Raw genomic sequence first — 22,843 nt, 5'->3', positions numbered from 1 at the left:
CAAATGGCTTAAATTTTCGAACTATGTGGAAAGCTCACAATAAAACAAACAGGAAAGTGCGGACAAGTGGGGTGATGGCATCTGCCGCTTTAGAAGCATTAATAGACAAATTCATGTCAAAGAAAAACATTATGTTTGGTAAAAGGGAATATCTTGGTTTCAAGGTCACAGAAACCACAAAAAAGGTCATTTGTAAGAGCTGTCGCAGAATTGTTGCTACAGCATATGAGGAACTTCAACAACCAGCACCCAAAAAAGCACCACAGGCAGCTATTTGTGGATTGTCTTGCTAAAAAGTCAACCAAAAATATTGCTAATGACACTCAATCTAGTAGCTAGCAATAGCAAAGTACAATTATAACGTTGTTTGCAGCTGTTACACCATATGAAAAACATCAGAAGACACCAGGAAATAACTAATACCATAACTCACTACTGTTTGCTCTAGGGAAAAATTAGTGTTTAATTTCTAAACATTTCTGAACAAATTTGAATAAAAAATTGGAGTTAGTCAAAAAAAAAAGGAACTGAAAAGATAATAACTAACACTCTACAAAAGAAGCGACGAATATGGAGCTGAAGCTTGACTACAAAATTAAATCGCAAATCAAATCGAAATATCTGTTAAAAAAAATTTTTGATATTAGATATTTTCCCTAAATGCACAACCCTAGTCACATGCCTTAAAACACACGCAAATAATAAACCTTATAAACGCAAAATCCTAAAATTTGAAATGACTATGTTAACTGTAATGTCTGGTCAACTATAATCCCAACTATATTGTAGATCACTGCGATATGACTATTACGATATCGATGCTGAAACGATATATTGTGCAGCCATACCATGTGGGCATAAAACTGCTATAATGATGTACTATACTAAACTGATAAACTTTTGTATTGTGCTGTATTTATAAATCATGTCTGAACCACACACAGCTCTCTTTGGGCTAACTATAGGGAGGAAGTCATCAGCAGGGGGTGAGCTGAATAGGAAGTGTTTATTTTCTGCATGGGGTGGAGGAAATGGATTTCAGAAGTGTTTGAGGTGAAAGAAGGTCTTGTCTTTGCACGCCAATTTCCCCACCACTTGAATAAAAAAAGAAATCACACCTTCATGCAAATCTGCTAGTGGTGTTGAGGGACTCCAGGAGAGTGATTGCTGTTTGCTGGCATCACTCCTGTATAATTACAGACTTCTTCTTTATTCACATCTTCCTTTGCCAGCTTTCTAAACAAGCTGCATCTGTATGATCATGTTCATTCAATTTTTCCATGTCAACCTCCCAAAATTTTTATTTTTTTTGTAATAATACTGTTTAAATGTTTGTCATCAGTATAATTTTACCTGGAAAGAAACAAACACTTTTGTTCAGCAGGGATGTGTTAAATTGTAAATTATAGTCTTTTACATTGTTACAAGAAAAAAAAAACCTTTTCTTTTTAACTTTTTACTAATATAAGATTTTTGTAAGAACTGCAAACTAATTTTTTTAGCCATAACCTAAAATGCAGTTATTTGTAACCAGATAAATTTTCATCATTAAAAAAGTGGTGTAGCGGTGTTTCATAGGTTGCTAGGCGACCATCAATCGTTTTCTCAGATGACAAGCTGATAAAACATTGCTGTCACTCTGATACTCTGTTTTATTTATGAAAGAAATTAAAGCTTTGCAGTGTTTGGGTGTTCTGTGTATGTCTGAGATAATTAGTCTTACTAAAATGTGTATATTTTATACACACTGAAGTGAATCTGTCAATTCTTAACACATGACTCGCTGTGCACTCACTGAATTCATTCAACAGGGTGCATACGTCTGGAAGGGGAAAAAATCACGTCGCTTGTGTGTGCAAACTGAACACCTCCATTGGAAGCAATGAACTTGTGCGAACCTGATATAGAAAAGACGTGATATGCAAACGACCCCTAAAAGGTCATTTGCGATCTACAGCAGTTGATCTTCTTGCACAGACATAGTGGATTCACCTGATTTGTTGACAAGTGGATTGCGGTCCTTTCACTGGGCCTTTTCTCCTTGGCTAAGAAACCATGCAAAGACATCTGTTTCTTACTCGTTTTGCTGCTTATGGGTTAAATTTGGGACTGAGATGTAACCGAGAGAATACGGCCATTTTTTAAATAAAATATTTTTTAAGATAAAAGATTGTTCAGACTCTGATGATAAATAAAACGGAAATAGTTATTGACTTCTTGTGCGGGCCAGAACCAATTTATACACGGACTGGCATGTTACAGGTTTTTATTGTTCATAAATCAACCAATGTAAAGTAAAGCATGCTAGGTGGAATAGCACTATTTACTTCTGTTTTGTTATTAAACTAAATAATAATCTACATTATCGATGCTGTAAAATCTACCTCATGAAATTTAAAATGGTTTCATCAATCTTTCGTCGGAAGATTTTAGTTGCTGAAACACTTCTGTAAATATAACCCATTCGTAACAACAAAATCAGCTTTGCTTTTTTAGTTTTAAAAGAGAACATTACCTGTCTAACAGAAATACTTCAGCCACAGTGTCATGCTTTCTCCAGCATGCAAAAGTAACTCCAGTATTGATTCAGGATTTTTACAAATTTTGATTTAGGATTTGTTTTTACCGCTGTCACTCTCATGTGGACATGAATGCAGCGCACACGCAAACGGCAGATCTTCGTGAACGGGGATGCGCAGTTGTACAAATCTACATTTGAAGAATTCCGATGCGAAAACCTCTAAGTGCCGTCTGGAATTTCCTTGTACAATTATAACTTTTTCTCAGCCCCTAATGTTTATGTTCAGTTATTTCATGTCAAAAGCAATCAAAATAACCTATTTTTTGCCATAGAAGTGAAATTACTGAATCAAGACATGGGAGCCTGAGAAAAATGCTAATTTTAGAAGAAAATCAGATGGCATTTAGAGGTTTTTGTATCTGAACTCTTCATTTGTTGACAGACAGTTTGGGCTACTTATCACTCAGTCTACATTTGTTAGTCTTATGCTTTACCCAGAATATAAAAATACAAAAAAATGCATTTAGATCATTTACTTTAATCTTTACTATTGAAATGTGAAGAGACTTTTAACCAGCACAGCAAAAATGTTACTGAAGACAATCACCTACTGCACCTTTAACAGAAAAAAATCACACTTATACAGTGTATGCATCTGTTTAGCAAAACTATGTTCTCTAGAGTCATTTTAGCCTTATAACTAATGTTTTCTGCAGGTAATTGTAACAATATATGTAGCATAATTTAATTTCACAGCTGGATATTTTGAGGTTCTTTAAGGACGATGCAATAAATGCAAGTCTCATAACATAGCTAAAAATATTCACCACTCTGGAATAATGGTCTAGGAGCATTCTATACCAGCACACACTGGCTCATCCAACTCCTCAAGCTCAGTTTATATATAGCTCTGCTAAAAGAATGAGACCCAGCTAATAGCAGCTAATGATGTATTTTTGTTCTTATCACTGAAACCAAAGTGCCTCTAAGAATAACCCTTGGTTGCAGTTTGAGAGCATATGTGAAAGTAATTATCATTTAAATGATGTCAGGGTCAATGCTTCGAGACCATGTGTGGGGAATTGAAATGTAATATAATTACAGTATATGCTGTAGTCTCATCTGAATAGCTCAAGGGCATCTAATGAGCAGCAATCAGCCAAAGAGGAAGACTGACATGTCAGAGCTGGTCCAAGTGGTTGAATCTGCAACTCCGCAACGCTTTAAACACCTACGAATCCTTTTAAAGTTCCGCACCTGCACTTAACTTTTTTTTTTCTTTTTACTGTTCACCTACTGTTCTATGTAAAAGTGTCCTTAAAGGTTTGATAACAGTTATTATCTCTCTTCTGTGATAAATCATGTTGGTGTTCTTGAAAGCACAGGCTGTTATGATTCAGATGGCCATTAAAATGCTAATCAAGGTGTGGATGTTGTGCAGTTAGCTTTGTTTTTGACAGATGGGCAGAATCTGATACTGTTAGCTTTGTTGTTAATTATTTTTTTGTATTGAAGTTAAAGTTATCTTACTAGACTTAGAAATAATTGTAATGGGCTGAAATTGTAAGAAAGTTATTCAGTTTTTTTTAGATGTACAATTGGGCCTGAAATTGGGGATTTCAATGAAGAAAATTATGTAAACTTAAAAAAATTGAGTAAACAATAGCGAAATATATAAGATATCCATTTCTTACCACTGACTTGTAAATAAAGGTACAGTTTAACAAGATATGACAAGAGGTTTTGCATCATGTTAGGCCTGTCAGTGTAATGTAACATCAAAAATATATCTAGCAGCAATATTTCAGTAATAAGATTGAGATTGAGTCAGTCAGTCAGTCAGTCACTGTAAAAATCATATAATGAATCATAGAATAATATAATGAATGTCATTATAAATGTTTTATTTAGCCATATATTTTTTATTCTGGCTACTTAAATTTATTTCGGGATTAAACTAAAGAGTGTTTGCCTGAAGAGCTACCAGGAAGTCTGGTATTTTGTATTCAAATCTGTACGTTAAACATTCTGGAAAGTCAGAGCAACTGCCCTCCCCTCTCTCTCTAAGTGACGCCACACCTTGCCTTTCCTACAGACCAGTTAGGACATGGCAGTAATGAATTAAAAGACTAAAATTTGATCAAGTATGACAAAGCTCTTTATATTTGAGAACTTAAACATGAAATAGAAAATGTTTAATTATTTGAAAAACTGTTTATTATTCAAATCTCACCTGTACACTTTCTGAAGATGTCGAGCAACTGTCCTTCCCTCTCTCGGTCACAGCCTGTTTTTCATACAGATCAGTTAGTACATAGTATAACGTTAGTAGTAAAAGACTACATATTGATATATTTGGCGCAAAACATCAGATTTATTTTAAAATGACAATTGTACTTCAGACGAAGCAACGTGTAGCTGGTTAGACAACAAAAGACAACAGAACCCAATAATCTGTTAATTCTAATTTGCCAAATGCGTTTTTATGCAAGGCAACCAAGCCTTTGAATCTGCCGCGACATGACTAGGTTCCAACGGATAGAAGACCCATTGTTGTCTTTTGACATTACAGTAGGTTAATCGCAACATGGAAATGTGTGATTTGTGTTATCACAATGTTACATACATACTTACATTGTGTGTCTGAAAAAAAGGATGTAATCGTCCTCTGCTTTTTTCTGGGGTGCATTTTTACTCCTGTCACGCAAACTGCAAAGTGAATGAATGAAGCTCGTGGCAGACACTCAAGAGATTCATGCTGTGATTGGCTGAGTGACCGTTCACTCAAATCAAGTAACGAATCAGAGAACACTTGTGGTCGCTAGGTAAAATAAAAAGTGTAGGCGAGTCGGGGGACAGAAACACCTGTTTCCGAAAAGTGAGGGGGACATGAAAGTCTTAAATTTGACTTGGTTAAACTTGCAGAAACCCTGCATAGGTTGAGGTAGATATAATTGCAAATAATTTCCCATTGCCTTGCTCTTTCAGCTGGCACTGATGGGGCGTCCCCATGCAATGACACACGCTGGGTGCAGAAGTGGCAGTCGTGGCAGTCATCAAGGCCACTCAGGAGGACTAGTCTGTCTCTGAGCTCTGGTTTCTGGCATGCTACAGGAAGACACTCTAGTCGGCGTCTCCTGCGTGCCATTCCCAGACATGTCGCCCAGATACTGCAAGCAGATGTGCTTTGGCAGATGGGACACACTGGTATGTATGCAGACTGCCTAGTTTACATGGTGTTTTACGTCTCTGGAAGATCAGGATTTGCTGTTATGTTTATGCTTGTGGTTGTATTGTTACAGGCTCTGGAGTGAAGGTAGCGGTATTTGACACTGGGTTGAGTGAGAAGCACCCTCACTTTAAAAATGTTAAAGAAAGAACCAACTGGACCAATGAGAAAACGCTGGATGATGGTAAGACTTCTTGTAATGGTGCATGTCATTACTCATATTTAATCAGTCATAATTTATTATTGAGTTCTGAGGGAAGGATTCAGCCCAGATGAATTGTTAGGATGAAATGCATTGCAAATCTCTCGCATTCTGTTCTCAGGGTTGGGTCATGGCACATTTGTTGCTGGTGTGATTGCCAGCATGAGAGAGTGTCAGGGATTCGCTCCTGATTCTGAGCTACATATCTTCAGAGTTTTCACTAATAACCAGGTAGCACACAACATTCAATTCTATGCTCTTATACATCCACCAATTAAAAGTAATACAATAAATCAAAGACAATAATGAAATGATTATCTAATGAAAGAAATAATATGCATATTGAATTGAATTGTTCACCCAAAAATTTTAATTGGATCATAAATGACACACCCTTAAGTTATCCTAGGTGTATATGACTTTCTTATTTCAGACAAATGCAGTTAGAGTAATTTTACATTTTATCCTGACTCCTCCATGCTGTATAATGATGTTGGGTGGTGGCCATTTTTTTAAGCTTCCAAAAGTGCATAAATCTGTCATAAAATAATCGACATTCTGCGTGGGGATGATTTTGTTACAAAAATATTTCAAAACTTTAAATTTTAAAACTCAACTCACTGACCTCGGGTGGCTGCCGAATGTGAATTCTAGACAACTTCTTGGCTGTTTCTCAATTGCAAGAACGCAGAGAACCTACTTGTGTTCTTGTGGAGACCGTTCTTGCCAAGTTACCTCAGAGGTACGAACTCGGGAGACTGCGAGAACACAGAATGTGTCCTGTGAGATATGAGATTCTGCATTCTTCTATGGTTCTTCCTGATGGTCACATGACCTTTACACGTTTTTAATAGAAAATAATTTAAACATTACAGCATTCAAGCATACAGCAACAATTGGTTTTTCCAATTTTCACAATATATACTTTGCATAAAAAACTAACAGATATATGTTATTTATAGTAATACAAATAAAACTAATTTGAATTTAAATTTCAGCAAATAGACCCCCTTAATGTTTTTATGCCCTTATTAAGATTTTGATGTTAATGTTTACTGTTACCGTCTCATTTAGGGAAACTCGTGAGATAAATGTTATATTTCCGAACTTTAATAATAAATCTACATAAAATGCTGTGCTTCCCACCTCTTTTATTCAGCCTCAATGACTTCTGGGACATCTTGAGTGAATTTTGCGCTCAAGTCTGAATCGATGCGTTCTTGATATCAAGAACACTTCCGGGAAGAATGCATATTAAGAAACAGCCCTTGTCTCCTCCCTGACTTGACGCATGATCTAAGAGAAACCCAGCCCTGATCAAACACAGCTGATCCAACTAATCAAGGTGTTCAAGACAACTAGAGACTATTAAGCAGGTGTGAGTTGGAGGTGGTTAAAGCTAAACTGTGCAGAGCTGCGACCCTCCAGGAATTGAGTTTTAAACCATTGATCCTTCCCCTTAGCCCTACAGCTTCAAGCTAAAGACAATTAGGACATCCCTACCTCTTCACGTGAATGTGCAAAACGAGGGGTAGGGGTAAGTAGAAGGGCTAAGGGGTAGAATCCAGATTGGGCCTAAACCATACATGCTGATGATGTCTTGAGATTGAGTAAATGATGGGGTAATTTAAGTTGGAAAAGACTGTTCCTTTTAGAAAATAATAGCTGTATCTTGGATAATAAAGACATTTTATAAAGTTCAGAAAGATTTAAGTTTCAGTTTATGGATATTTTGGGGTCTAATGCAAGTTTAAATCAACCACAATGGGTGACGTGTATAAACACAATAAAAATTGACTTTTTTTGATTCAGAAATTAAGCTTTTAAACAGCGGTACAACCATAGTACTAGTAAAACCTGTAATCCTACTGGGAAGGACCAAACCCTACTGTTAATTGTTTATTAGTTATTCTACTAAGTGGAAAAAGTTGACTTCAAACCATTCAAGATCATTCAAGGTGTTTTTTTAATGCCTTGACATTCATAATAACATGTTGTTTTAAAATTGTATTTCTTCATAGGTTTCATACACCTCCTGGTTCTTGGATGCCTTTAACTACGCTATCCTGAAGAAGATAGATGTTTTAAATCTCAGCATTGGGGGACCAGATTTTATGGACCATCCGTTCGTTGATAAGGTATGGACAGATTGTTAAATTAACATTTCTTTATTAAGCTCCCGCTTTTAATCAAAGCAAGTTAGAAATAGAGGAACAGAGGAGCATCAAGCAATTTGTCATTAGAACAATGGAGTGTGTATGGGTCTGTACATTAAATACAGTTTATGCTCTCTGCAGTGTAGTGCTCTAATAAAAGCTTCACTCCTTTGTATTTAACAAGGTTTGGGAGCTCACAGCCAACAAGGTGATTATGGTGTCTGCTATCGGCAATGATGGCCCACTTTATGGGTAAGTGTAGTTTCACAACAACATATATTAGATTTGACCTATAGTTCCAACTTGTATATTGATATTTTGTGTGTGTGTGTGTGTGTGTGTGTCTTCAAGAACTCTAAACAATCCAGCAGATCAAATGGATGTTATAGGTGTTGGAGGGATTGATTTTGAGGACAACATTGCCAGGTTTTCATCCCGGGGCATGACAACATGGGTACGTTTCTTTTTTGGGTACACATCACGGTAGTGCATTTTTTCTGTGCAGCTGCATGAAGAGGCCAGTGAGGACATGTCTGTGTGTTTTGATCTGACCTAAAAAGGGCAGACAGACACCTTCTGCTACAAAAAGCTCAAGATTCCTCAACTCCTCCTCTTTGAGAAGAAGAATAAATTGAAGTGATTTACACTTCAAAGGACAGTAAAAAATATCTAAGAAGGATTTACTTTTTAAAATGCATACAAATGAATTGTGGTGTAAAAATATTTAAATTGACTACCCCATCCAATGTCGTAGGACTTTATTTAAAGTATGCTAAGATTAATAAAAATGTAAAATATTGATTTAGATTTTCATCTGAATAACACATAGATAAATGACTAAATCTTACTTTTTGTATTTATTTATTTATTTTAGACGGCAAAACATGCATTATAAACATTTTGGTCAATGATTATAGGAAATGTGTTCAGTGTTGAAACAATTCATTATCTAAGACCCTGTTTACACTGCCAGTTAAATGTGACCCAATTCAGATTTTTTTGCTCATATGTTAAAAAAATGGGATCTGTTCTATGACTCTGTTAAATAAAAAAATAAATTAAAAAATTGCATTCGGATATTCAGAGATCGGTTTCAGGCTATTCATGGCTAGTGTGGCGCAGATGCTAGAACCCACCTTTATGCATGCACGATGTCGTAAATTGTAAAGCAAGTGTAAACGCATGAATCGGATATGGGTCACAATTAAAAGAACGTGTAACCGGACAAGCAAAAAAAATCAGATATAAGCAACAAATCGGAATTGGGCATCAAGACCTGACAGTGTAAACGGGGCCTAAATAAAGTTTAAATACTTATAATACTTATTCTAATACTTATTATACTAAATTAATAAAGTCAAAATTAAAGGTTATTACACACTGAATCTGACATTTTTGTCCAGAAGTTTTGACACACTGTCTCCGAAACTTTCGTCTGTCATTAAAAACTTTGAACTGGATTTTTAAAATAAAATTTTTCCCCCGCTTTTCGCATAAAAAAAAAAAAGATTTGTGTGTGCGTGCGTGCTCATACATTTGACGTACTGCCCATAGACACTGTAATAGAAAGCATGGTCCGCTTTCGGTTTATTGCTTCGACATGTCAACACGGCCGCCATCTATTAAAATGTCTATAGGTACTGCCAGTCTCTGTTCAAGATTTGTTTATGTGTGTGAATGTGTGAAGTATCACAAGCAATATATCAAAATTCCACAGATTTCCGCACATCGCACATCCTTGATAATGAGCTGAACTCTCCTACCTCTTATGCAGTATTGGATGAATACAATATGCAGCCTATACCTCGACTTTGGAGAAGAAAGGAGAACCATGAACTTATTTCAAAATGTTTTGCAATTTTTCGTAATGAATTAATTAATACGCATCGGACTTTGGTTTGTTTACGTGAAGGATTTTTCAGATATGAATAAGAAAAAAACGCATACAAAAATTTTGGACTTCAGTGTGTAAAGTCCTTAAGTGAAAATCTTATGACGTTTTTAGAAAAAAAAACTGAATAAGTGAATTTAAAAGCAATGTGACGTGCAACAAAAACATGGAAAATTTGACTTTTTGACTTTTTGTTTTGTGTTTCTAAAATATGTTTCAAAAAGTGTCAAATAAGCTACCTTTAGCTCTAAATAAAAAAAATCTACGAACATTATAAATATGTATTTTACTTCCTATAAATCCACATCTAATCAATTAAATTTATCACTTAAATAGTAAACAGCATGAAATATATATATAAAAAATGACAATGCTGTACCACACCAAACCTAAACAAATTTATTTAAAGTGAAACTTAAACTAGCAACCTGTGGTCAATTCAGGACCTAAATGGAACATGCTCAGCTCAGTTTAATCACTGTTGTTCTCCCTATGCTCTGCTGATCAGGAGCTACCGGGGGGCTATGGCAGGGTGAAGCCTGACATCGTGACGTACGGCTCTGGTGTACGCGGTTCTGGATTGAAGGAGGGCTGTCGATCTCTCTCTGGCACTAGTGTTGCATCACCTGTTGTGGCAGGAGCTGTCACACTGCTGGCCAGGTGAGAGATGGATCTACAAAAACAGCATTACATTTTCACTTTCATTCTTTCGTTTAATTTTTACTTGCTTTCTTGGAATATAAAAAAGAAAAAGGTACTACCACCAACAGGCCAATTAAAGGATTTATGTGTTCTTTTAGTTTGGTCAAAGTAATATTTAAAGGGGATTCGTTATGACCTTGATGGGATCAAATGTATATTTCCTTTCCAGCATGGGTTGCTTATTAAACACTCCCTCACCTGAATTTGCTGCGAGTGAGAAAATAAAAGCACATCAGCGTCAAGGAAAAATCACATGCTCAAAACAAAATAATTTATGACAGAGGTTTTGTGATTCAACAATTACAGTGAAACATTAATTAAATACTTATATTCCACGAAACAAATCATCCACCCGCACAGTTGAATATTCTAGTGGACTGGCACAAAAAATGTTAGTATATTTTTCTTGGAAAAAATATCTTTTTGAAACTAATTTCATTGGTATAATTTGTATCTTAATTTTTATCTTGGTCAGTTATCTTCTTCATAAACTAAAAAATTGAACAACATCTGAGGTGAAGTGCTTCAAAACCAGTCTGAGAAACCAAGACAAACTCCGTTTGAAGGCTGAAAGAACTCAGAATCTCATTGTGAGAATGGAGATGTCTGCTTATTTGTGCTAGTCTGTCAACAAAATTGCTTAAAACACTTTATAATTTTAGAAAATCAATGATTAATCTTATCCACCCGAGACTCATAAGTAAATATTAGGGGTGTCAGAATTAATTGGTTCTTCAGTGCACCGTGATGCAGACGCGGACAATTCGGTATCTGTTCAGTAATAATCATATCCAGTTATTATGTACTGACGTCATTTATCTCATATGCACTCTGTCACGAGGGAGGTGAGCGCGGGTATTTACAGCACTCCAGGTGCCAACTAATTAAAAACGCAAAAACTGTGCACAATTTCACTGCGTGCGTGTGTGTACAGACAGCTTTTTATAGCACCCCCCAAATAATCAATGTGTATGGAAAGCATCGTCAATGCACCGAGATAACGAATTGAACCGAATCCATGGCATGATAATCGTAACCAAACCGTGAGACCAGTATAGGTTCACACCTCTAGTAAATATGCAGCCAATTTTTTGATTACCTGACCCACAGATTAACGGCAGCACCTGTGGATATAACTGAGAAATTATGTGCTCCTATTGGCAAGTGTCACCTACATGCAGGAACCCATTGTGAAGATTAAACATGCTTGACTTTCTGCTACAGTGTCGTGAAGTGTCGCAGACATGGTATCGGTTGTTGTGAACTTTGCCACATTACACAAAAAGAAAGGATTGAATCATATGTTACGATGCCCATTTGTCGTTTACGACTCCCTATGATACTCTATGTCAGGGAAATCATGACAAAATCACGTGATCTGACCAGGGCTTAGATCTTTCCAAAATTTGCAGAACAAAAACCTAATGCATGAGATATTTTTCTCAGTATAGTGCATCCCTAATTCATATTGTGTATTTAGCAAATAATTTTAATCTAAAGTGACTTGCATTAAGACAAATTTTCTTTGTCTAGCATTTCTTTTTACATCACATTTTCTTATTTATGTATTCTAAACTGGTCCATTTTAAATTGTATTCGGCATCTCTTATGCACCCTGTCTCAAATTTAATTACTTTACAGTCAGATTATTGAGTATTGGCTCAGTTTTTTTATCATATTGTAAAATATATAAGTGGATGATCTGGTAAAAGAAAGCCCCGCACCCTACTCACTATTTTTCTCAATTGAAAGTGAATTAACATACTGAAAGAAGTCTCAGCAAGGTTCATTTGGACTTTACTAGATAAATTGGATAAAGTTTACATTTTTAGTTATGTATTTTCCATTTGAATATCAGTGTAATGAATTTTTGTGAAACAATTAATTTCTTAAAAAGTAAAAAAAATGGACCCAAATAGTTTAAACAGTAGGGTTTTACATTAAACACCAAAACTAGGTGTTTCCAATTTTAGCCCATGACACATATTCAGTGAGTCCGAATGTTGTTTTAGGTGTGGACTACTTTTATATCCATATAATCAGTGCTGCTTTATCAGGGAGCTGATAGTGATTGATATTGGGCTCATCTGTACTTTGTACATAAATTATTATTAACACACTGCTCTTTGAAATAGTTCATGTGAAGTGGAACAAATAAAATGGTGCTCTAAACCTGTAGTTTTCTGCATAAGTGTTTTGTTCCTGTCATATGGAAAAAAATAAATTAAGCTTTATTCTGCAAGAAAAGAACAGAAAAACAAGTCTCAAATGAACAAACAGAATCAATCTTATTTTCCACTTGGAACTGAATGACATCCTCTCTTATACATGGTCTTCGCTTTTGCTGTATATCTGATGAAGTACATCCTCTCTGATTGTGATAGACTAACCTAATTTGTTAGTGCTTCCACTTTACTGTTTTCATTCCACCTTCTTTAGTTCCCTTCCTTTCTTTATCCTTTATATATATTACTCTCATTTTGTATTGGTACTTGGGCTCATCCGCCTCTTTGGTTTCTAGCATCTGAGTCACCAGTGTTTCTTTTAAGATTGTTTTCTGGTCATCTGCCTGAAATGCTATTCCATCAAGCCACATCAATTCAAAGTAATCGTGTTTCATTTGCTCTTGTCTTTCCAGCACTGTGTTGAACAGAGAGTTGGTGAATCCGGCCAGCATGAAGCAGGCCCTGATCGCCTCGGCTCGCAGGCTGCCTGGCGTCAACATGTTTGAGCAGGGCCACGGCAAACTCGATTTACTCAGAGCCTATCAGATCCTTAACAGCTACAAACCGCAAGCCAGGCACGTCCCTGATACACGCATACACAAATATAGTGTTTCTGCCCTTGCATTTACATTTTTAGGAAATCAGCGTGGTTACTGTTGTTGTCAAATCACAGAGACTGCAATTTAATAAAAAAATTATATGCTGTAAATAGCATATGAATATATAATGCCATTTTATCTGGATCATGAGCTCACTGCTTATAAAATGCCAAATTTAACTCATGTTGTTCGTTTACCAGTAACCTATCAGAAATTTTAGTTTGGGGGATAACAAAAATTAATAAGTAAATATTTATATTGTCATTTAATAGTACTGTATGTTTATTAAAAACTTGGCTTATTTATAGAATGTAAAAATGTAATGCATTTTTACTATATTATTGAATAACCATAATAGATTTTTTTAATATTTATATATTAAATAAATAAAAATAAATTAATTCCTATTCAATTTAAATAAATTATCTTATTTTACAGAATAAAATGTAATGTATTACAGTATGTACTTTTACTATATTATTTAATAAGTGTGTGTGTGTGTGTGTGTGTGTGTGTGTGTATATATAATATGAAATTATTATATAAAAATAGAAAAATTAAGCTCTAAAAGGATGCAGCAATAATTCTTTCCAAATATAGCTGTTCTACTCTATTCTATTCTTTCCCCATATTGCAACATTCATTGCAGAAAAAGTAAATATTGCATGTGATATTATTATCCTCCAATATAGTGCGTCCCTTAAGGATATTTATGCATTTAGCAGACAATTTTATCCAAAGAGACTTCCAAATGAGGAAATGATCTTTGTCTAGCATTCTGCTCGCATCACATGCTCACATTTTCTTATTCATATATGCTAAACTGGTCCTTTTTAAATGCAGCTAGTGTCTCTAATGCACCCTTATTTGAATTTAATTACATTCCTGGCTGATTATGAAGTAGATTTGACCTGGTTCATTATCTTCCACTGGTGCGGAGTTCATCTTAATGAATTTCTGATGGTGTTTTTTTAACTCTTTAGCTTGAGTCCAAGCTACATTGATCTGACCGAGTGCCCGTACATGTGGCCCTACTGCTCTCAGCCCATTTACTACGGTGGCATGCCAACAATCGTCAACGTGACCATTCTTAATGGTATGGGCGTGACAGGACGGATTGTAGAGAAGGTAGGCATTAATAAAGAGTGACTGATGTTCATTGTAAACTGATATGTTGTTTTTGACTCTAAATTGTCATTTTAAATATTCATGGTTCATCAATTTTTCTTTAAAGCCCATCTGGCAGCCCTATCTCCCTCAGAATGGAGATTATGTGGATGTGGCGGTGTCTTACTCACCTGTGCTCTGGCCCTGGGCCGGGTACCTGGCTGTTTCTATATCTGTGGCCAAAAAAGCAGCATCTTGGGAAGGCATCGCTCAGGGTCATGTCATGGTTACAGTGGCCTCCCCTGCAGAAAATGACGTGAGTAACATTTTTGTGCTTATTAAGGCTACATGATATTTTGGAGTAAAGTCATAAGGCTGGCTTAGGCTCTGTTTTTACATGTTCTGTGCAGGTGATGCTAATTTCATAATCAGAAAAGTATGCATGTAAATCTGTGTTTGACATGTTGAGAACAAGTATGGATTATTTAATGGACAAGTATGGGTTATTTAACAGCTTTAGTCTTTTCATCAATTATTATTCCTGTGTAACAAATAGGATCCATCCAGGATTATATCTGTCTAACAAATAATTAAATTATGATGTCTATGGTATTGATCAAACAATTGATGCTTCAAATAAAAGTCAAGAAAAAGTTTTTTTTCCGCCAATAGGATTGTTAAAAAACTATTAAAAATGTATTTGTCACTAATTTGTTCAAGAGATTATTCAGATATGCCGATTTAGGCATTAATAAAATGTGGAGCCTGTTATCAATGACTTAATGAGTTAATTAAAACTGAGATTAAAAATACATAATATTTATAATATATTATATATACACTTATCGGCCACTTTATTAGGTACACCTTACTAGTACCGGGCTGGACCCCTTTTTGCCCTTAGAACTGCTTTAATTGTGGGACAGACTCAACAAGGTACTGGAAATATTTCTCAGAGATATTGGTCCATATTGACATGATAGCATCACATAGTTGCTGCAGATTTGTCAGCTGCACATTCATGATACGAATCTCCCACTCAACCACATCTCAACGGTGCTCTATTGGATTGAGATCTGTTGACTGTGGAGGCCATTGGAGTAAAGTAAACTCATTGTCATGTTGAAGAAACCAGTCTGTAATAATTCACGCTTTATGACATGGCGCGTTATCCTACTGGAAGTAGCCATCAGAAGATGGGTACACTGTGGTCATAAAGGGATGGACATGGTCAGCAACAATACTCGGGTAGGCTGTGGCATTGACAAAATGTTTAACTGATACTAATGGACCCAAAGTGTTCCAAGAACATATTCCCGAAACCATTAAACCACCCCCACCAGCCTAAACCTTTGATACAAGGCAAGATGGTGCCATGCTTTCATGTTCTTGATGCCATATTCTGACGCTACCATTCGAATGTTGCAATAGAAATTGAGACTCATCAGACCAGAGGTTTTTCCAATCTTCTATTGTCCAATTTTGATGAGCCTGTGCAAATTGTAGCCTCAGATTCCTGTTCTCAGCTGACAGGAGTGGCACCCTGTGTGGTCTTCTGCTGCTGTAGCCCATCTGCCTTAGGGTTGGATGTTTTGTGCATTCAGAGATGCTCTTCCTCTGTTCTATCAGCTGGAACCAGTCATACATAGACATGGATATATAAATTTTTTTTCAATTGATTTAATTTTCGTTTTTCTTTAAATAAATTTTTATAAAATTATTAATATTTATATTTATATATATTTTTAATAGGTAGCATCAAACAGAACTGAAAACTAGTAACTAGTCTATAAACTTTTGTTAAATGTTCTATTTCTAATAGTCAGAGGATCATGAAAACACCAAAATATAAATATAATTCTCTAGAATTTTGCAGTTCACCTATAATAGTCTTTAGATGGTTTCTGAAATGTCTTTTATCTGGCTCCAGATCATGACCTGCTTTCCATGTGTTTGTATCCAGTCTGCAATAGGTGGTGAAATGACCTCCACAGTGAAGCTGCCAGTGAAAGTGAAGATTGTCCCCACTCCTCCACGCAGTAAGAGGATTCTATGGGATCAGTACCACAACCTGCGCTACCCACCCGGATACTTCCCCCGAGATAACCTGCGCATGAAGAACGATCCACTTGACTGGTGAGCCGCAAACACCAAAAACAACCCACATTCAGTTAGTTAGAAAATACTTTGCATTTTGGGACAGAATCTGTAGAGGGCACAATTTCATAGATAGTCTCTTTTACTATAATTATGCCTCATTTCTCTTATATGGTGTAGATGATATTGTTTTCATTTTTCAGGAATGGTGACCATATTCACACTAACTTCAGAGACATGTATCAGCACCTTCGCAGCATGGGCTACTTTGTTGAAGTCTTGGGTGCACCAATCACGTGCTTTGATGCCAGTCAATATGGTAAGTGTTCATAGAGTATAATGGATTCTGATGTGTTGATGAATGTGCTTAAATCAACCATCACTTCTGTCTTATCTTATAGGAACGTTGCTGATGGTGGACAGCGAAGAGGAGTATTTTCCAGAAGAGATCACCAAGTTGAGGAGAGACATTGATAATGGCCTGTCTCTCATCGTTTTCAGTGACTGGTACAACACATCAGTCATGAGAAAAGTCAAGTTCTATGATGAAAACACCAGGTACTGAGTGCGTGTCATTGTACCTTCTCTAAAAATTAATTTAGCAGTTTGTCCTATCACATGTATCTCTTGTGGGAAGAAAAGTGTATTGAGGCTAAGCTGAGGCAATATTATGAGAACATTTATATATATGTTATCTGTAAACATATCCGTGAAGTGCAGTACTGCTCATATACTTTAGAGCTGTCAAGCTTATTCATACATACAGCTGAAGGCAAAATTCAACCCTCCTGTGAAATTAGATTTTTTTTCCCAGATATATACACATATATTTTTGCCCATTATATCAGATAACATTAACAGTGTCACATCACATAAAGAGTGTATAGAAATTAAAGGACAGGCTGTAAAAATGAATAAAATAAACTTCTAAGCACTGTTAAGGCAGGGAATATTTTTTAACAATATTTTTAATAACTAAGTATTTCTAATAACTAATTATGTTTGTCTTTGCCATCATGACAGTACTTATTTTCTAGTTATTTTGAAAGATGCTAGTATTCAGCTCAAAGTGCAATTTAAAGGGTTAACTTGGTCAAAACTTCCTATAAGAGCTAATAAAGTTGATCTTAAGTTATAAAAATAATTTAAATAAATTAAGGGGGCGAACAAACCCAACGAGCCTTTCCGTTCCAAAAACATGTGGCGCACCTCACTGCCTTTTATGTCTCTAGGCAACGACTGAATCAGCTGAGTACTGTGTGAGAGTGTTGCTGTTGATATTAATATGCTTTTAATCTTTAACAATATCCAAGATTTGTGAAGTCATACAGCACTGGTTAACTCAAAAGAGCAACCACAAGTCTCTTCTCCCTCTTTAAAAGTCTCTGTAGTTGTAGTAAAACACTGCAGGCACATCAACGGAAACCCCGCCTTTGCTTTCATTTAATTGGAGAATGAAAAAGATGCAACTGACATAAAGAACGCAATTTTTTTGCTCTGAGTTGGCTTTTTTTCAACTGCGAGTGCACTGCACGCAACGGCAAAAACATGAGGTGCATCAGACGGTTAAAACTCGAGGCGTGCAGGGCACATAAGCAGCGGGCACACCGTTCGCGGCCGTTGGTAAATCAATCAAAAAAGACGCCTCTTAACACAAAAAGCATGTTCGGTGTGTTCAGCCCCTAAAACTGCATATTTATTCCTGCCAAACTGAAAGAGACTCTATTCAGAAGAAAGAAATTATGGCAAAAACTAAAAAAATAGTAACTCTGTTAAATATCACTTGGGAAATATTCATTTATTCATTCATTCATTCATTTCCTTTTCGGCTTAAGTCCCTTTATTAATCTGGGGTCGCCACAGTGGAATGAACTGCCAACTTATCCAGCATTTGTTTTACGCAGAAGATGCCCTTCCAGCTGCAACCATCACTAGGAAACTCTTGTGAAATTTGTATTCTAAATATTTCCCAATTGGAACTAATAATTTTGCCTTCAGCTAAATTAAAATCAACAGAAGAGTTCTGCTTAAATATACCCATAGAAATAAAGTGTTAAAAATAATAATAATTAAACTAATAATACACCATACACATTTCTATTAAAACAATATCCTTTTAATTGTATTTAGGAATTGAGAATCAAATATATTATTGAATCAAAAGATGCAATTGAATCCAGCCCTATTTTACGACTTGAATTTAGGCCATTTTTGTGTTTGACCCATTTATAACTCTTAAACTCCACTGTAAGTGGCAAAAAACACTAGACAATAATTAGTGTCAAGCCTGCCTTGCTAATTACATAATTAATTGTGATTCCACTTGACATTGTTATTTCAGCAGGCTGCTTATCTAATTTTCTAATTACCATCTGTTTTTCCTGTCCTAATTCATTGTGTGCTTCCCATTAGGATATTTAAGTGCTCTAATTCATAACTATTGTCATTTTGGTTGGGGTTTGATGTTGTGTGGTTTTTATTATGGAATCTGAAAAATGATGGGCTCTTAATAAAGTGTCCGATTCAGGACAAACATGTTTTGACTCACAAATGAAGGCAAATTTCTTGCACTTTACAGACAGTGGTGGATGCCGGACACAGGGGGTGCTAATGTGCCAGCCTTGAATGACCTGATCTCAGTTTGGGGAATGGCCTTCAGTGATGGCCTATATGAGGGAGACTTCACCTTAGCAGATCATGACAGTAAGATACCGCCTTATAACATCACCCAGAGATTGCTGTTAAAGGGGTCTTTCACACAAAAATCTCTCTCTCTCTCTCTCTCTCTCTCTCTCTCTCTCTCTCTCTCTCTCTCTCTCTCTCTCTCTCTCTCTCTCTCTCTCTCTCTCTCTCTCTCTCTCTCTCTCTCTCTCTCTCTCTCTCTCAGTTCAGTTCAGTTCAGTTCAGTTCAAGTTGCTTTATTGGCATGACATTAAATACAGTATTGCCAAAGCATTTCAAATATGAAACATATTAAAACCATTGAAAATAATAATTAATAGTAATACAAATAAGATATAATGACACAAAAAAAAAAAACAATACATTTGATAAATATAATAATAATAATAGTAAAAAGTTTAAATGATTTAAATAAGATACATGAGTTTACATTAACCGTTTCTTATGGTGTGTAGGGTATATACATATTTTGCAGCTAGTCTAAATGTCAATTCGTCCTCTCCGAGTATATGGTAAAGTTTTTCTGAGTCATTTAAATTAAAAAATGAACTGATCAATGTTTCAAATTGGGGGAAAAATATTTCTCTAGTGGTGCTGTATTTGGGGCAGAACAGAAGGAAGTGCGTCTCATCCTCTATTTGCTTTGTGTCACACTGTTGACATATTCTCTTTTCCTCAGGAGTCCAGGATTTTTTATGTCTGCCTTTTTCTATGTCTAGGTCATGATCACAGAGGCGATATTTAGAAAGAATGTGCTTTTCTTTTAATTGTTTTAATGATAAATAATTTGCCAACTGTGTGGTTCTATTTAGGGCCGAATAACATTTAAGTTTAGTCTGGAGGTTGAATTCAGTTTTCAGTTTTTCATCATAGTTAAATTTTAATGTTTTGTCAATTTGTTTGTGAAGGTTTTGTTTGGGGACGGGTTCGGTTTGTGTTTTTTCCAGTAGCTCAGATACCAGTGTGTTTAGAGGATGAGACACTGTAGGTTTTTCATTAGCCAGAAGGGCTTTATATTGGACCGACTGGGGGTCCGACTGATGCAGGTGCAGCCAGAACTGAACAGCTCGTTTCTGAATCTCCAAATTTAGCGGGTATAAACCCAGTTCAGCCCTGCAGGCAATGTTAGACGTGTTTCTGTGAATATGTAATATGTTTTTAGCAAATTCTAATTGTGTTCGTTCAATTAAACTTTTATTCCAATTTTCTAATTTTAATACTGGTGCCCAAATTTCACTCCCATATAGTAATATAGGTTTGATAATAGCGTGATATAATTTAATCCATGTTTTAGTTGGTAACTGTAATTGGCCAAAGCGTGATTTTATGGCATAGAATGCTCTGCGAGCCCTCTCGCTCAGGGTCTTGACAGCGAGATTGAAGCCCCCAGAGGCAGAGATCTGGATGCCCAGGTATGAGTAACTGCTACAATGCTCTAGAGTTTCTCCTCTGTATGTGAATTGATATTTGTGTCCCTGAGATCTGGCCTTCTTCTGGAACACCATGACTTTGGTTTTGTCCAGGTTGACCGTCAGTGCCCATTCCTCACAGTACTGCTCCAACAGAGTCAGGCTGTGTTGGAGACCCTCTGCTGTGGGAGACAGCAGCACCAGGTCATCCGCATACAGCAGGCACTTTACTTTAGAGTCAAGCAGAGTGAGGCCGGGGATGCAGTCGGAGCCGTCTAGAATGTCTGCCAGATCATTAATGTAGATATTAAACAGGGTTGGGCTCAGGCTGCAACCCTGCCGCACCCCTCGACTCTGCTGGACAAACTCTGTTCTCATATTTCCAACTTTTACAGCGCATTTACTTTTCTTATACATGGCTTCTATAATGCTATATACTTTTCCACCAATGCCAATTTGCAACAATTTGTATAATAGTCCGTCATGCCAAATAGAATCGAAAGCTTTTTTAAAATCAACAAAACAAGAGAAAATCTTTCTTTGTTTGTTCTTTATGTTTTTATTTATTAAAGTATGAAGGGAGTAAATATGGTCAGATGTCCGTTGTTTTGGTAAGAAGCCAATTTGTGATTTGTTTAGGATGTTATGTTTTGTGATGAATGTCACTATCCGGTTGTTAATAATATTGCAAAATAGTTTTGCTAAGTTGTTGCCAACACAAATGCCACGATAATTATTGGGGTCGAATTTATCTCCGTTTTTATGTATAGGTGTAATCAGTCCTTCAGACCATGTCTCAGGGATGTCACCAGAGGATAGGATCAGGTTGAATAGTTTGGCAAGAGCCCGAATTATGTCAGGGCTGCTGAGTTTTAGCATTTCATTACTGATGTTGTCCTGTCCACAAGCCTTCTTCAGTTTCAGATGTTTAATGTGTTCTGATATTTCTGTTGTTGATATAATTGTGTCTAATGGGTTTTGGTGATCTTTAATTGTCTTCTTTAAATCGTCTAGTCTACTCTTGGTTTTAGTTTGAGGCTGGTTGAGTTCTGGCTGTTGGTATAATTTTTTAAAATAATTCTTCCAGACCGTGCCACATTGCAGTGATGTTTCCATTTGGGGTCTTTCAAATTTTTTAAAGAGATTCCAAAAATGGTTTTGGTCTATTGATTCATTAATTTCATTAATTTTATCCTCATAATATTGATTTCTTTTGTTGCAAATCAACTTTTTATAATTTTTTAAACATTGTGAATATGCAAGTCTTAGGGTTTGATCAGCTGGTGCTTTATGCTTTTTATTAGCAATCTGGCGAAGGTCTCTTCTGAGATTTTTGCACTCATTATCAAACCAAATGTACTTTATATTTTTTTGTTTGTTTTTTCCAAATTTGAATTGTTGTTTGATGTTAGATATAGTAGTCAAAGTTTGAAATATGTTATTAAGATTGGATGTTGCAGAGTTTATTCCACTAGTATCTGGTGTGTAATTTGTGGACATAAAGAGATTTATCATTTTGTGTACTGTAGAGCTGCACATGTTTTCTCTGAATATTTCTGCATCAGACTGACTCCAGCTGAGTTTGGGTTTTAAAGGGAACAATTTTCCTTGATTAAGGGGAGGGACATTGAGCTGGTTACATGACTGCTTCAGGTAGAGGACTGTTTGGCAATGGTCAGAAATGGGGCATTGAGGTCTAACTGTAAAGGCATTAATAAAATACGGGTCAATGTCTGTCATTGAATAATCAACTACGCTTGCTCCTAATTTGGAGCAATATGTAGGTCTACCGAAAGAATCTCCTTTGGTTCTACCATTTATAATATATAAACCTAGACTTTTGCAAAGTTTAAGTAATTTTTTCCCGTTTACATTAATAATGTTATCATAACTGGTTCTCGGAGTAATAACAGATGATGAGTAAGACATGTTCTCAGATATGTGATCATTATCTACAATATTTATATAATCAATTTCTCTTCCTGTCCTTGCATTTATATCTCCACATATGAGAGTGTGTCCT

The 22,843-nt window shown here is 36.0% G+C and overlaps 1 protein-coding gene across 2 annotated transcripts in view; it reads left to right on the top strand.

Annotated features, from left to right (window-relative positions):
- mbtps1 (membrane-bound transcription factor peptidase, site 1) overlaps positions 1–22,843 on the top strand; it is a 44,858-nt gene that overhangs the window by 12,592 nt on the left and 9,423 nt on the right. For both annotated transcript variants that reach the window (NM_199213.2, XM_087291621.1), the window contains 14 exon segments: positions 5,510–5,728; positions 5,824–5,934; positions 6,074–6,183; positions 7,974–8,090; positions 8,293–8,360; positions 8,460–8,562; positions 10,508–10,659; positions 13,340–13,501; positions 14,509–14,653; positions 14,760–14,948; positions 16,596–16,768; positions 16,933–17,048; positions 17,131–17,287; positions 19,308–19,432. In NM_199213.2, the coding sequence (NP_954683.2) occupies positions 5,510–5,728; positions 5,824–5,934; positions 6,074–6,183; positions 7,974–8,090; positions 8,293–8,360; positions 8,460–8,562; positions 10,508–10,659; positions 13,340–13,501; positions 14,509–14,653; positions 14,760–14,948; positions 16,596–16,768; positions 16,933–17,048; positions 17,131–17,287; positions 19,308–19,432 (1,947 nt within the window).

Source organism: Danio rerio, chromosome 18 (assembly GCF_052040795.2).
Source record: "Danio rerio strain M-AB ecotype USA chromosome 18, GRCz13ab, whole genome shotgun sequence".
Classification (NCBI taxonomy): domain Eukaryota; kingdom Metazoa; phylum Chordata; class Actinopteri; order Cypriniformes; family Danionidae; genus Danio; species Danio rerio.
This window is presented reverse-complemented; position numbering and strand designations above follow the sequence as displayed.